The sequence below is a fragment of the Talpa europaea genome (assembly GCF_964194135.1).
Source record: "Talpa europaea genome assembly, chromosome: 4".
Taxonomy (NCBI): Eukaryota; Metazoa; Chordata; class Mammalia; order Eulipotyphla; family Talpidae; genus Talpa; species Talpa europaea.
The window spans coordinates 112,807,633-112,822,827 of record NC_140070.1 but is presented as its reverse complement, the minus strand read 5'-3'; the positions used below and the strand labels follow the sequence as shown (position 1 = coordinate 112,822,827).

The following is a 15,195-nucleotide window of genomic DNA, read 5'->3' as shown; positions in this document are numbered from 1 at the left end:
CTTTTCTTTTTTTTAATACAGATTTTTTTAAAGCTCTATTTTTATTTATTTATGCATATAAGAGCTGGGGTATAGGTGAGAGATGGTGGGGAGTGTGGTGAGAGAATTCATTAGAGAGTGGGGAGCAGAATAGGCAGATCTACTGAAATACACTGCTGAGGGGAGCAGCGGGCAAGACAGACGAAGTCTGCTGCACCATGTGGTTAGCTCCCTGCCTGGAAATAGAATTTATGGTGCATGGTCTGGCAATAGCTTAGTAGTGCTGCACTTAATCTCTTGTGCCAACAGGGAGGCTCCAGTGTTCTTTTCTTATTGGGCAACAATGTTGGTTTTCTGCTATCCTAAACCCTCATTACTACCTACCTGAATTGTGTTTAGATTTCCCAATCAGATGTTTCTTATTCCAGTTTTTCCTAATCTTTCCTACATATACTTTTATATTGGTCTTAATTAATCATATTGTAAACTAATGTTCCCTTCTCAGAAATCCTTCATGGGTCCTCACTGCACTTAGGCAGCTTCAAATGCTTTGCTACATGGGCAACATGCATACTTCAAAGCTTGTTTTCTTCTTTGCTTTAATTTTTATAACCTACTTGTATTATTTTATGTTCCGATATTTATGTCATATTGTAACTTGCCCTTTATTCTCTAGACCCTGAATTTTTTTTTTTTAAGATTTATTTATACATACAAGAACTCGGGTACAGGCCAGAGTTGTGGGGGGTGAGAGAATTCACCAGAGACAGAGTGGGGAACAGAACAGGCAGACTGACTGAAATACACTACTGAGGGTAGCAGCAGGTGAGTCAGGAGAGGTCTGCTACGCAAAGTGGGTAGCTCCCTGCCCAGGGACCGAACTCGTGCTGCAGTGGCTGTGGATAGCTTCATAGGTTGCGTCTTAACCACTTGCACCACCAGGGAGCCCTAAATCCTGAATTTTTTGATCTATGCCTTTATCCTCCTGTCTTTCTGTCTAGATGAACTTTCTCTCTTACCACAATGTTCAGGGGCCACTGAAATGATCCAGTGAAGTTTTCCTTGTTTCTCTACCTGGACATAAGCTTTCTTTTATACTGACTTCTAGAAGACTTTGTAGGTATTAAATTGCATTTTGTAATATCTTTAATTGTTACACATTTTTTTTTCCTTTTCAACTTGATTGAAAATTTACTGAGGGCAAGCATCAAGCATATGCATGTCAGTGTTCCACCACCCAACAGCCTTCCCTATTCTTGTTAAATGTACCAGACCCCACTAGAATAGCTTTTTTTTTGCCACTTCTGAGTGTCAAATCTGGTCCTCATTCTTCTGAAGGTTAAAGCTACTAATTAAGTTGAAGAGAACTAAGATAGGGAATAATTGCTCTACAGCACAAAAAATTATGTGTCAAAGCAGTAAAGTTACAAAGCAATAAAATGCCAGCAAATACAGTTTTTAAAAGTGTTGTAATATTTCATCCATATTAATTGCATGTGTGTTTTCCTTTCTATAGGTGATTTTCTGCCACCCCCACCTCCACCTCTAGATGATCCCTGTATTATTCCACCTGGTTCTGGAAACTTCCCTCCTCCACCACCCCTTGATGAAGGTGCTTTCAGGACGCAGGTATGTTCTTTGGTTGAAGTCACCGATGGAAACCATGCTATATAAGTTGTGTTTATAAGTAAGCTCATGAATTCAGCGATTGTTTCTGAGATGGATATTTACTTATGTAGAGCCTAAAGAGAGTGTTAAAATTCACAAAGAACTAAGTTATTTTAATGCAAAATACCCATCTCAAGATTTTCAGAGTTCTGCTGGCTTACTTTCTGAAAACCTGAAAATCTTTTTACTTAGAAATGTTTCAAAAGTAAAAGCCATTTTTTTTAGGTATGCCATTTGAGAAGTCCACATTTTCTTGTTCTTCTGGGGACATAGAACTATGCTATTTATTGCTTTTTTTTCTGAACCACATATGTTGCGTTCTAAATGAGAAAGGTTTTTGTTGGTAACTATTGGTCCTAATTTTTCAGCAGCATCTTTCTAGCAAAAGCATCTAGAAATCCTTAAGGTTTTCTTTTCTGAGTGAAGTCAAGGGTACATTTATAGTCTGTTTTGACTATATAGAAGAATTTTTAAAAGATTTATTTATTTATGCATATAATAACTGGGGTACAGGCCAGAGAACCTTCTCTGATGAGAAGATTCACCAGAGACAGAGTGGGGAACAGGACAGGCAGATTGACTGAAATACACTGCTGAGGGGAGCAGCAGGCATGTCAGGAGAGGACTGCTGTGCCATGTGGGTAGCTCGTGCTGCAGTGGCTGTGGATAGCTTCATGGGTTGTGTCTTAACCCCTTGCGCCACCAGGGAGGCCCTATGTAGAAGTATTATGCTCCAGAGTTTTTGATTGCAAAGTAACTCATGGCTGAAGTTCAGAAGAAGCATTAGAAGTCACGCTCAGCCTTTGTAGGGACATTTGTTGAACTAGTCTCCTGTATTTAGGCAATAAATGCTATTCATGTCTGAAAGGGAAACTAAATAGCAAATTTATAATGTTACTCTTACTTTTGGGGGCTGATGATGTTACTGTCAATAGGCTGAAAAATAAGACAGTCCTTATCTTTAAGAGAAGCATCAGAAATATGTGTGAATGAAATGGAATGACTTCTGATACTTGCTTCAAAACAAGAAGAGTGAGGAGTTACAGAGTGAGAATATGGGTGAAACATGATTCATTTTGAGTTGATTCCTGGGTGCACATTTTTCCTACTCTGTGGTCTATCTTTACATATAAACCTTTTTTCATACTAAGTTCTAAGGAGGAATAGATATGGAAAATAGCTGCTTCAATGATTCAGTCTTGTCTACTTTATTCCCTCCTATTTTCAGATTGGATGACACATAGGAAGCAATGATTTGGCTCATTCAACAAATATTCTGTGTTTTTGTGTGAGTGCCGTGATAGCACTAGGAATTCTATAGGAAAAAAGACAGGTAGGATTCTTCCCTCATGAAAATTACATGAGTGAAACTAGTAGAAGTAAGCAAAATACGTATATTACAAAGTGCATGGGAATAAGAGTCAGTGCTGTGGGTCATGGGAAAGGGATGTATCCAACCTCAGGTGGACATGCAACCTGAGAGAATGACCTAAACAAGGCTTAGAGGAGGAGAGGAGGGAAGGAGCCATATGGATTTCCTGGGGAGTGTTTTTATATAGTAGATCTCAAGGAATAGCGGAAGGTTCTTTTCCCCACTGATCAGTTAAAATTAGTAAGTTCCAGTCATAATGAGTAAGCTCCAATTGAGATTAGATCTTTTAATAGCTCTTAAAAGTTTTATGTCTTAGATATATATGTTACACATTTCCTACGTTTTTCCTTGCTCTAAGGTTGTAAAATCAAAGATTCAATGTCAGTCTACACAGCTTATGTTTACTTTCAGTAATAAAGAAATCCCTTGGTAAATAAAAGTAATATTTGTTTTAATTATCTTTAGATTTTTCTGTTAACAAAAAAACACACTTAATATTCGCCTTTTATATACTTTTCCTCTTTTTTTGTTGATGAGAGTTCTTTGCATATTGTTTAACTTAATAAGTCTATTTTCTTTTTTGCACTATCATGGGAGCTTTTTACTTATTTTAAAATCTTTAATTTTACTAGATTGTCCTTGTGACTGAAGACTTGTGTTTGAATACTAGTTGATCAGCATACTCTGGTTATGTTATCTTGAACAGGTCACACTAAGTCTCAGAGTCCTCATAATTAAAAATAACTCTATTTCTACTAATTTAATGAAATACAGATGAATTTGAAATTGCTAAACTTAATGACTACACAGATATTGTGACATTGTAATTATTTCTATATAAAAATAGCAATAGCAGGAATAATAACAAGACTTTGACAAAGGAGTTCATTACAAAAAATTCCTACATGGAACTTTGACAAAATTACAAAAATTCATTTTCTGTATGGACCATGCCTTGATAACTACACTCAAATCATGACTTTGTTTTTGAAAAGGAAGGAAATAAACAAAAAGCCTGTTGCCATGTTGGCTTATGTTCTCTGCAAAACAGAAGGAAGTATGATAAAAAATAAAATAGAGTTTGCCAAATGGAAAAGGACAAATCTGGTAGGAAAGGCGTGTTATTCTTGACTATGTGGAAGATTGTTGGCAAGTTCAAAAGGAAATAGGCATGCCCTTCCCTTGTGTGGAGTGACTTGGATGAGATAGTGGCTTGGCCCCACTCTTGCCATATCTGCACTACCTTTAGATATGAGTTATAATGGAGCCCAAAGTAGTGTAATTGCTGGAGAAATTTTTCACTTTTCCCTCTCAGCTACAGTGAAACCTTATGTTGCCAAGTTCAAATTATAGCCACGATACATGTGTTTTATGTAAAAGTCTGTTTATGTTTCCACCCAAATTTTCAGGTTTGTGCCAAAAGAATGTCTACTAAATGTGACTATAAGAATTATGAGATTGGCCCTCCCCAGTGGCACAGCGGTTGAGCGCTGGGTTGCGCAGCTGCCTGCGGCCTCTGCGGTGCCGGTTCGATCCCTGACTGCTCCCCGGCCACCAGAGGAGGGGTCCCACATGGCGTACAGACCTCTTCTGCCGCCCGCTGCTCCCCTCAGCAGTGTACTTCAGTCCTTCTGCCTGCTCTGCTCCCCGCTCTGGCTCTGGTGAATTCTCTCACCCTCCTGTGCTTCTGACTGTACCCAGTGCATGTATAAACAAACAAAAACAAACAAACAAACAAACAAAATAAATAAATAAAGCATGCCTCTATTAAAAAAAAAAGAATTATAAGATTGTCAGAGCTGATAGGGACCTTAGAGATCATTTAGGTTACGTGCTTTTATTTGGAAGGACCCAATGTTGCTGGAGTTTTGCTTAACTGCAGTTTTGCAAAAACCCCATGAGTTTTTGATATATGATATGCTGTAAAGTTTATGGTTTTTTTGCAATAGATAAATATGTAGTAAAAACAATTTGTTTTGAGAATTTGATTTTTTATTGTAAAAGGTGAATCTTAGAAAACAAACCACATACATTCTTTTCTGTCAGGATCACTTTGACCTAAGTGCCTGTAATTTTGGAGGAACCATTTTGCAGTAATTTCATACATTCATTTGTTCAGCATTCATTGACTACAAGTTGATTGCCTTCTATAAGTCAAATACATCCATTAGAGATTATAGCTTTTAGAAATTGGCATCATAGATCTAATGTCCACTGTCTTTACTTTGGCACTGTTAGATTTTGTTCTGTTAAGATGTCGACTTGCTAATTTTTCCTATTTCAGCCAACAGGTGGTCTAGCTGAAACTCAGGCTTAAACTACTGCATAGATACTATCTTAGCATTGCCTAGATAGTATCAAAGGCAGAAATGTTTCAGAGAATTTCACATGTATAAGGAAGGAATATGTGATTTGAATCTCCTAATTCTTTTTTTTTAATTTAACAAAATGTGTATCAGTGACTTACAGATAAACAATGTTGAAAGATAAGGAGCTAGACCAGATATAGTAGCTCAGAGTCAATTTTTGGAGAGGCAGTTACATACAACTTTTAATTTAAGTGTATTTTTGTAAGTTATGCTTGAGTCATCATGCTATGATTGGACAGAAGCATAATCTAAGTCGTATGTTGTGGTCAAGGGTGGGAGAAATAAATTAACCGTGATGGAGAGCTGAAAGTAGGATTCTTGGAAACAATTTTAATTAACCTAAACTTTGATGGCTGGATAAGATCTTAATTTCAGATGGGGGGAATGGATTTTTTTTTTCAGCAATAATGGAATAAAAATAAGAATACAAAGGAAGAAAATCCCAAAGTAGATATGATAAGTCTGCATTTCCAACTGTGAACTATGCCTTATTTTCTTAAACCGTTGATAGTGGTTTGTATTGTGGGTGTTTTTTATTACTGTACATATAAGGTTGCTATCCCCAGATTTGTTGTTGATGTTTTTATCATTTCACCAGGTAAAATATATTGCACCTGTGAGAAACCCCAGGCAAACATTTCTGAATTGTTTGGTGGATTTGCCTAAGTCCTCTGGGACTTATCTGTTGACACCTGGTGGCTTTGAGCTTCCTCTTTTTTGTAGCTTACTTTGCTTGACTTTTCTTCATGACCTCCAGTTGACAACTCCTACTTTTACCTTCCTTATAGTGACCCCTCCTGTGGCTTGTGCTTACTTGCTTTTTGTATACTTTTATCTCTCTGTTTTCACTTATACCAGTAGGATGTCTGTGTTTTGGAGTGCAACTCCTGTCCTTCCATCTCAGAAAACAGATTTCTGTTGTCCATTGTAGGTTACTTTAAAAGGTAAAGACTGTGATCTGCCCCTTAATGAGTTGCTCACACTGATTTCCACCTACCCTCTTAGAAAATAACAGACATTCAAAGGAACTGTCAGGCCAGGAGAGTGAGAGGTGATACTTGCCCCAAGGAGTTGATCAATAAAGCTATCCAAGTGGTGATTTTTCTGAGGAAAGAGTGAGAACAGTATAAATGAACTATGTCCTGGACTTGGGGATATGGTCAGAATTAGTTAAAAAGTGAAGGAAGAAGAGAAAGTTCAGAAATTATTTAAGGTCTTATCGTTAACTTAGTCTCCAAAAGCTTGTGAAGACATTTTCAAGCTCTATATGTGTATGGTGAGGGGTGATTTATAGTCATTACCTACTTCTCCATTTTATGCATCTCATTTATCAATTGTAATTTTAAAATTTTTTATTTTTAGCAGAAGAGGCACTGGCCTCTGTGACTTTTATTCTAGTATCGTTAATGGTCAGATGTATGGAGTGGTAGGAATTTACCTATAGACATTGAAAACTCAGGCCCACAGTTCTGGCTACATTCATTCCTCATCTTAGAGAAACAAGCTGCAGAACTTACTTTAGATTGTTTGTACATAACTTTTCATAGAAGGCATCCACTCTGGTACCTGGTGGCGCAGTGAGGAGGAGGAGATTGGGTATAAAGGAAGGCTCTATGAAGTTAAGTGTAGAGGCAGTGGGACATGTTGCTATACAAAAATCCAAATCATCATCTAAATCTTTGGGCCATTTTGAAGTGCTGTTCTTTCTGTGCTGTGAGAATTCAAGTGTATCTTTAACTGTGAAGACATACCAGAGGAGTTATTGAGATGCTTATTTCTTCCTGGCCCTTTGCCTTGTTCTTTTGGACCTTAGGTCAGCAAACTATAGCTGATTTGTCAGGTTGTTTGTGACCTTGGCAACAGCTGTAGCAGCAGCAGCTTGTTTGAAGATGATCTCCTCCTTGACAGTCCACACATGTAGGTCAGTGCATGTTCAGCAGGATTGGAAGGTTCTTTGGCATTTCTCTCACTTGGGTCAGTCTGACTTTCTAGAAGCAAATGTCAATGTTTTGTATGTGTTTTTTGCTCAGAATGGTCCTCTTACTGGGTATTCAGATTAGAAGAGAAAGATAGCTGTAAAACTTGGAAAGCAGGAAGCCTAAAGTCAGTAGGGAATAGTATTCCAATTTAGCAGTTTGAGCTTTTTTTCACAGAATGCAACAGTTTATCTTCCTTATTTTTAAAGAAATTTTTAAAAATATGTTTTTGAAGAACATATTTAAAGAGGTGAACTTTGTTGGAAATGTAGACACATCCAGGCCCTATGGAAACATTATGGAGGTTTCTCAAAATATTGACAAAAGATCTGCCATATGACCCAGCAATTCCACTTTTAGGTCTCTACCCAAAGAATGCAAAAACACTAACGGGATGGGACATATGCACTCCTATGTTCATTGCAGTGCTATTTATAATAACCAAGCTATGGAAATACTCTAAGTGCCGAGCAACAGATGAGTGAATTAAGAGGATGTGATACACACACACACACACACACACACACACACACAATGGAATATTACTCAGTGATTAAAAATATGAAATCTTGCCATGTACAACAACTTGGATAGAAATGTAGAGGATTATGTTAAAGCAAAGTAAGTCAGAAGGAAAAAGACAAATCAAAATGACTTCACTGATATGTGGAATATAGAGAAACAAAACAAAGGAACAGACAAAACCAAACCAAAATAAGCCCTAAAAAATCAGAATGTAGAATTTAGGCTATCAGAGCGGGGACAGCGTGGGAAGCACTGGGTTTAGATACTCAATGGATTGTGTAGAGGACAACACACACACATACACACACACAGACACACAATCACATACACACCCTCTCCTTTTCAAATCCAGTTACCACTGCTCCCTCTACACTGAAATAACCTTGGACATATTCATGCTCTCTGTAGTGAAAGATTGGTTAGTTTGCTCAAACTAACCAATCAATAACCAAAGTCTTATAGGGAAATTGAGTGTGGTTAGTTCTGCTGTATGTGGGGGTAACCAGTGAAGCTAGGTTTGCTTTATCTCCTTATTTTCTTTATAGGGGATAATTTATAGTATTTAATATTTTAGAAAATTTCCTTTGCCCAAAGTTAAGTGAAACTTCTGATAGTGGAAGTTTACCCCATTTTGTCTCTCCCACCAATTATCTTTGTGGTTCTTCAAATCAGAAATATATATTTTCTTATGTCTAATATATATTTTATAGTAATGTAAATAAATCAATTAATATAGCTTAAATATTTTCAGACATGCTTTACTATCAAGCAAAAATTATGATATGAATATATAAGTTCACCTCTAATATATAATATACTCCATATGAATCTTGAACATTCTCCTCCTCATTGCTGGATCCAAGTGTTGTTAAAACAATTTGGAGGATGTGTTGTAATATTTTAAAAATCACAGCACTTCTTTTTTAAGAATAATTTCTCACATTAAATTGTACCACCATATTATTAATAAACTATAACTTTTGTTTATAATTTTGTCTTTCTTACTTGCTTTTCCTTTTCTTGAATTCATCATTCTTATTCTTTTTAATTTTGTTCTTTTTATTTTCTTGCTATAGTATGTTAGTATTTTTTTGGAATAATCTATGTGGGTGATATAGTTCAAGTTCTTATATATCTGAAAATGACTATTTATGCCTTCATATTTAAGTAAAAGTTTGGCCATCAAGTAGTATACTGGAGGCAATTTTTTTTTACCTCAATATACTAAAAATAATTTGTACTATCAATAGTACCATTTGGTATTTAGTGTACAGATGAGAACTCTGAAGTTAGATTTCCAATTTTTAAACTTTTCTTGCTTGGCCTACAAGTCTTATTTATGGGATTCAGAAGTTTTACTCTCCTCACCCTCATTTGAGGATTCTGTGAATTTGTTTGATCTGAGGAATCATTTTTTTCCCCTCTAGTTAAGGGGGATTTGTTTGGAAAAAGTATTTTGATCTTTTGTATCTTTCATTTGCCTGTTTTTTCCTTATGGAACTCCTATTCATGGTTTTGAATTTCTTCTCTAGGCTTTATATTGGAATATTTTCCCAGTAGTCCTACCACATGGAAGAAACCCAATTGCTTGCTTGCTTTTTTTTTTTTTTTTAATTTATGTGATGATGATGCACTCTTGACTTATAAATGCTATTACCACCTGATTTGGGAGAGAAAATATGGTTAGGAATGGTTTTGGACTTGCTGCTCTGATAGACCTAGCTAGCTTGCTTTAAAATGTTATATGTATTAGGAATAAGTAGTCCTGGCTGGTTGTAGCATATCAGCATTCAGTCCTCACGATATGTGTATAATTCAGAGGCAGCCAGTGAAAGGGTTTCTCTTAGATGGACATGCCAAGAGCAGACAGACAAACTGTATCTCTGAAGCTTTTCATTAGTTATGAAACGCCATAGCAGGGAACAAATCCCTTTTTTATATGCCACACATATATTCCAACAGAATGTCAGGGCAAGTGCAGATTCTGGCCAGCCCTTCTGTGGGTTGGTCTCCTGTGTGCTTAAATACCTTTCCAGTTTCTTCCCTTACTATTTCCCCATCCAAACCTCTCAATGACTATGTCATCAGGAGAATCAAGATATGTGACAAAGTTCCTTTCATTAGAAAGGATGAACTCATTCAGTGATTTCACTGCTATTTTGGCATTGTATATCCTAAACATCCTTTTCCAAGAGTCTTCCCTACCCCCTAACACTTTTTGTTGTGGCAACTTGAAGTCAGCATAGATTTTGCTAGTTTTGCCTATTCATCTCAAGCTTCACTCGGATGCCCTTGAGGGCTTCACCACAGAAAAGCCCTCTCATCTAAGATGAGAAAAACTCCTGGGAAAACATACTATGGCAATTAATACTGTAAGTGCTGAATCCAGACAGCCTGGCTTCCCACCTGGCTTCCCACTCACTGGCTATTTGATTATGGTCATGCTATTTAACCTTTCCATGGCCCAGTTTACTCACTGGCAAAATGGTCATATTTATTGCATTTGCCTCTTTGGGTTGTGAGAATATTGTATGTGCCTACATGTGCTAAGGCTTATAAATGTCTCCTGTTGATGCTATTATTGTTGGACTACTTTGGGCTAGCTGGTCTCTTTTGACTTCTGGCATAATTATCACTGTCTTTTAGTTTGCACCATACCTCCTCAAATGAGATATGGTGCATGCAAAATGAAAAATTGCAAAATGAAAAATTGAGTTAAATAATCTTTATATCTCATAGCTCTAAAATTCAATGCTTTGGTGATAAAATATCACCTTTTTATAACTTCATAGTGATTTACAAAGTGCAAAATACTTCATATTCTCTTATTTGAGCTTCACAAATAAGAACAACGTAAGTATAATTTAATAACACCCAAAAAAAATATTAAGACCCAAGGAGTCAAGGCGGCGTGTCTGAATCTCACAGGTGTCATGGATTTATTTTTATACAGATAAAAACAAAATGCATTTGGAGACTTTTAAACCTCTTGGCTTAATATCAATTCCTTTCTACAGGAGAGAAGGCAGATCATTTTAAATTCTCAAAAAGCAGCCAAAGTCATCAACAATATGTGCTCATGGCTGGTGGCCAGGGGCCACCTAGATACCCTTCTCTGTTATTCTTTAATGGAAACAATCACTTCTTGTATTCCAGCCTAGGGCATATTCTCTGACAAACCCCTCACAGATTATGCCATGTAGTTCTTATCCATGGATTTGGTAAGGAAGCCCAATGGGCTCACAGATCCTTTAGTTTCTTTATAATTTGTACAATCCACTCCCCGTAGGCACAGAACTACTTGATCTGAAAGAAGGGATAAAAGCAGGGACAGAGGATGCCAAGACTGAAAACTTAGGGTATTAGCTCATATTTTATTTTTGAAACCTTAATGCTTTGGGGAGTTTGTGCGTAGCTGATTTTGCTCAATGCATTCGAAAGTCAAGTTTTTATGCACCTCTCATAAATAAGTTAAAATACATTACTACATATAATGCTTATACTAGTTCTGGAGGTGGTAAGCTTTAATTTTTATTATTTTGTCACCGACTTTTGTGAGTTTGGCTAAACAGAGGCCCTTCCAAATTCCATAAATTCCAAAATTGACTTTGAAGTTTTTCCTCTTAAATAAAAGACCTTCATATACTTAATCTCACTTGAGCCGTTAAATAACTTATGAGAAGGAAAGGATAGGAATAAGTTTCCATCTTGTGCCAGTGGAGGGACTGAGGCTCAGAGAGGTTAAGTGATGTTCCAGGTCTCCATGGTATTAAGTGCCCCAGACAGGGATCAAACCATACCATTTCCTGAGTCATGTCAGTCCATTTCTTTTTTGCCATCAATGTTTTATTATTATTCTTCCTTTATATTCTTTTTCAGTGAAGGACACAAAACACCAGTTGTCACTTTTCAAGTATTTTCATTATTTGGAAGCTCTTGTTTTTATGACTTCTATTGTAGAATTCTCTATTGCAACATTGTCTTCAGTCATTTTCCTTTAAAGTCTCTAAAGATAGGAAGAATGTACTTTGGCATTAAAATATAGGAAAGCAATTACAGACCTTTAAACTGGGCTGCTTTCCATCATTTTTCTTGTTTTTACGTTTATTTTTCCAATGCACTTTATTAAAGATGTCAATTTTTATTTCTGTCAGAAAAAATAAAATTGATGGTACTTGAAAAATGTTTCTTAGGTTTTTTTTTTTTTTTTTAAAGAGGGACTGGAGGTGATACAAGACAGAGAGATTCACATTATAAGAAATGTAATTGTTCAGTCACTTTTGGAAGTGAAGGGGGGAGAGAGAGAGATTCCCATGCAGTTATTTTCCTTGTGTTTTTCTTACTGCCTAAAGTAACCTCTTAACTGATCAAAAATCTGCTTGTTTTTAATGATATTATTTTTAATGAGTAATATTGGTTTATAACACTGGATATGATTCAGAGGTATGTATGTTTCCACAACACACCCACAACCAAGGACCCAGTAATTCTCTAACATAGTCTGTTGAGCTTCCTTTCTGCTTTTCTCCCCAATACCCACCAGAAGCCCTCTGGTAACCTCATTTCTAAAGCCATAACTTAGGGGTTGCTTTGGTTATTTTTGTCTGTACCTATGTTTTGTTTCTTGTATTTCACATATAAGTGAAATCATCCAAAAACTAAATCAAATTCCATTTTGTTTCCCCCTCATAGCCTCTGGCACCACCAGCTCATCCCAGTCTCTCCATTCTCTGCATACTAGCTCCCCTGATGGGGTTGTAAGACTTAGTGACATAAGCCCAGGGTTTAGTGTCATGAAACCCTGCTCCATTGCTTACCATTGCACTGCCCATCTTCATGTGCAAAATGGGTATTATAGTTTCTTAGAAACTTATTTTGAGGATTAATTAAGTTAAAGAGTAGCATATCTAGAAGCTTTTGCTTCACTGATTGTTAATGATGTTTTATATTTTTGCCACTTCATACATAGAATTTTGTGTACTGATGTGATTACTTATGCACTTTAATATTGTCTTCAAACTATAGATCATAAAGACAGAATCAAAGAAAAGTAATTATAATAAATTAAAAATCAAAATCAATAGGTAACTATAAATCAGAGACATTCTGCAGGGCAGGAGGAGGAAGAAGGATCAAAACTGGGGCGGGAAGAGCACAGGGGTGATGGGACATGGGTGAATTTGTGGTGAGAATTTCACAGGGACTACACCTGAGAGGAGAAAGCAAACATTGTACAAAAATGAAGAATGATGTAAAATATACATAAAATAAAAAACAAAAAAACAAAAAAAATATGAGAGGACTTGTAGAAATTATTTAACATCACAAATCATATCAGATTTGAAGGGGTTCAAATCCTTCCCATCTTTCTTGTGATGAGGAAATGGGGAGTTGTGTGTGTGCACAGATATCTTAAGTGAATTTTCCAAGGTGACACAGTGAGTAGAACTGACCCTAACCAGCTGAAGCTTTCTGGTCTCACAGGCCTAAACTCCTTCTGTTTACCTAGTTTATTCCCCTTATGAAAGCAGTCTGAAGATTCATCACAACTCTCATTTTTTCTCATTCATAGTCTCATTGGGGGGGTATTTGGTTAAAATCTGTGGATGGATTGACTCAGTTGTATTCTGATTTGGCAATAGAAACCCTCTGGAAATGTCTGCATAGCACATTCCCTGCAGACATTTCCAGAGGGTTTCTATTGCCAAATCAGAATACAACTGAGTCAATCCATCCACAGATTTTAACCAAATACCCCCCCAATGAGACTATGAATGAGAAAAAATGAGAGTTGTGATGAATCTTCAGACTGCTTCCATAAGGGGAATAAACTAGGTAAACAGAAGGAGTTTAGGCCTGTGAGACCATCACCCTTTTGCTGCTTGCAATCTGTTGTAAGCCTGCAAAGGGGTCCGCATGCCCCGCCTTTGTGCACTAGCTCAGGGTGGCAGGGCAAGGAAATGGGAGAGGAAGTTATATACATCTTGAGCAAATCAAGCATTTCTATTTTTAGTCCTTGCTACTGTTTGGAAAGTACAGGCCCTGTTCATGGCAGTCTGGCATGTGTTTCCTTAGTACCATTTCAAAAAAAGAGTAAAGTAAATACAGGGATTTTTGTAGTGAAAATAGTTACTCAGTGAAATCACATAAGTTCCTTCATTTTTTGCTTGATGAAACCTCAAACCCACTAGGCACATATTCCTCAACCTCAACTATGCATGTCAAAAGATCATGCAGAGTAGGAGACTGGTGTCAGCAAAACCTAGCTCAGCAAGATCTGTTCTGGTGCCCAGAGACAGGGCAAGGCAGTCTGTGGGAGGGAACTGTGGCTCTCCTTTATCAGTGGATGGCTCAGCCAGCTACCAGATTGTCACTCCCTGGAGAAAGCTAAACCCTGAACCGGATAGACACGAAGTGCTATAGACCTTTGCTTAAGTTGTTCTACCTGAGTGTCTTCCTCTTCTGCATTTTTTTTTTTTGGTAAAATTTCCCTGTGTGTCCTGTAACCACTTTCAATTCAAATAAATGAATAACTTCTCTGTAGTTGTTATGATGACAGCCTTGGGATTTTCCCAATTCATGTCTATATTAGATATCATTACAGAACAATAAAGAGCCTCATGGACATGAATAAAAATACCTGATTTCTATTTAGTTGAATCACTATAGCATAACACTGACTGCTAGACAGCGATGAGTGGTAGAAGGGCTTGGAGTTGACTGCAGATGAGGACCTGACCTGGGACCACGATAGGCCATGGACATGGTGAAGGGGGCCTAGAGTCCAGAGCAATTTGAAAAGGGGGCTTACAGGACATGGAGAAGTCCAGGGTGCATCGTAGGATGCTTTCTTCAGGAGATAGGTATTTGCTTCCCATCTAAATATTTGCCAACTGGGAAGAGACGCTGAAAAATCAGAACTGAGGCAAGCATGATGGGGACTTTCCTAGAGGAAATATTGATGCCAGTGAGCCAAGATTGCCCCTCATCCATGAGAGGGACTTTATAATCTGCAGACTTCAACAGCTCTGCCTAGACAAAATTGTGGCAGGACAGTGAGAATAATACATTTCTATAATTAATGCTAATTTGTGCTTATTGCTGTATTGTTGTCATTGTTTTTAATTGAATATGTATTAAGTTCCAACAGGGTGCTATGAATAATGCCAACTTATAGTTGATTTATCAGAACACTCAGAGGACTTTATAAACACCAATAAATGGAAACTCACAACACCCCTACAAGGTGGTAAACGTCCTTGCCATTGCCACAGATGAGAAGTGAAGTGGATGGTGTTTGCTCTAT

General features: G+C 37.2%; 1 protein-coding gene across 2 annotated transcripts in view; it reads left to right on the top strand.

Annotated features, from left to right (window-relative positions):
* The window catches only part of LPP (LIM domain containing preferred translocation partner in lipoma), a gene marked incomplete at both ends in the record, with an annotated part of 409,233 nt that overhangs the window by 68,082 nt on the left and 325,956 nt on the right, over window positions 1–15,195 (top strand). For both annotated transcript variants that reach the window (XM_084231570.1, XM_084231569.1), the window contains one exon: window positions 1,496–1,608. In XM_084231570.1, the coding sequence (XP_084087696.1) occupies window positions 1,496–1,608 (113 nt within the window). The remainder of the gene's footprint in view (window positions 1–1,495; window positions 1,609–15,195) is intronic.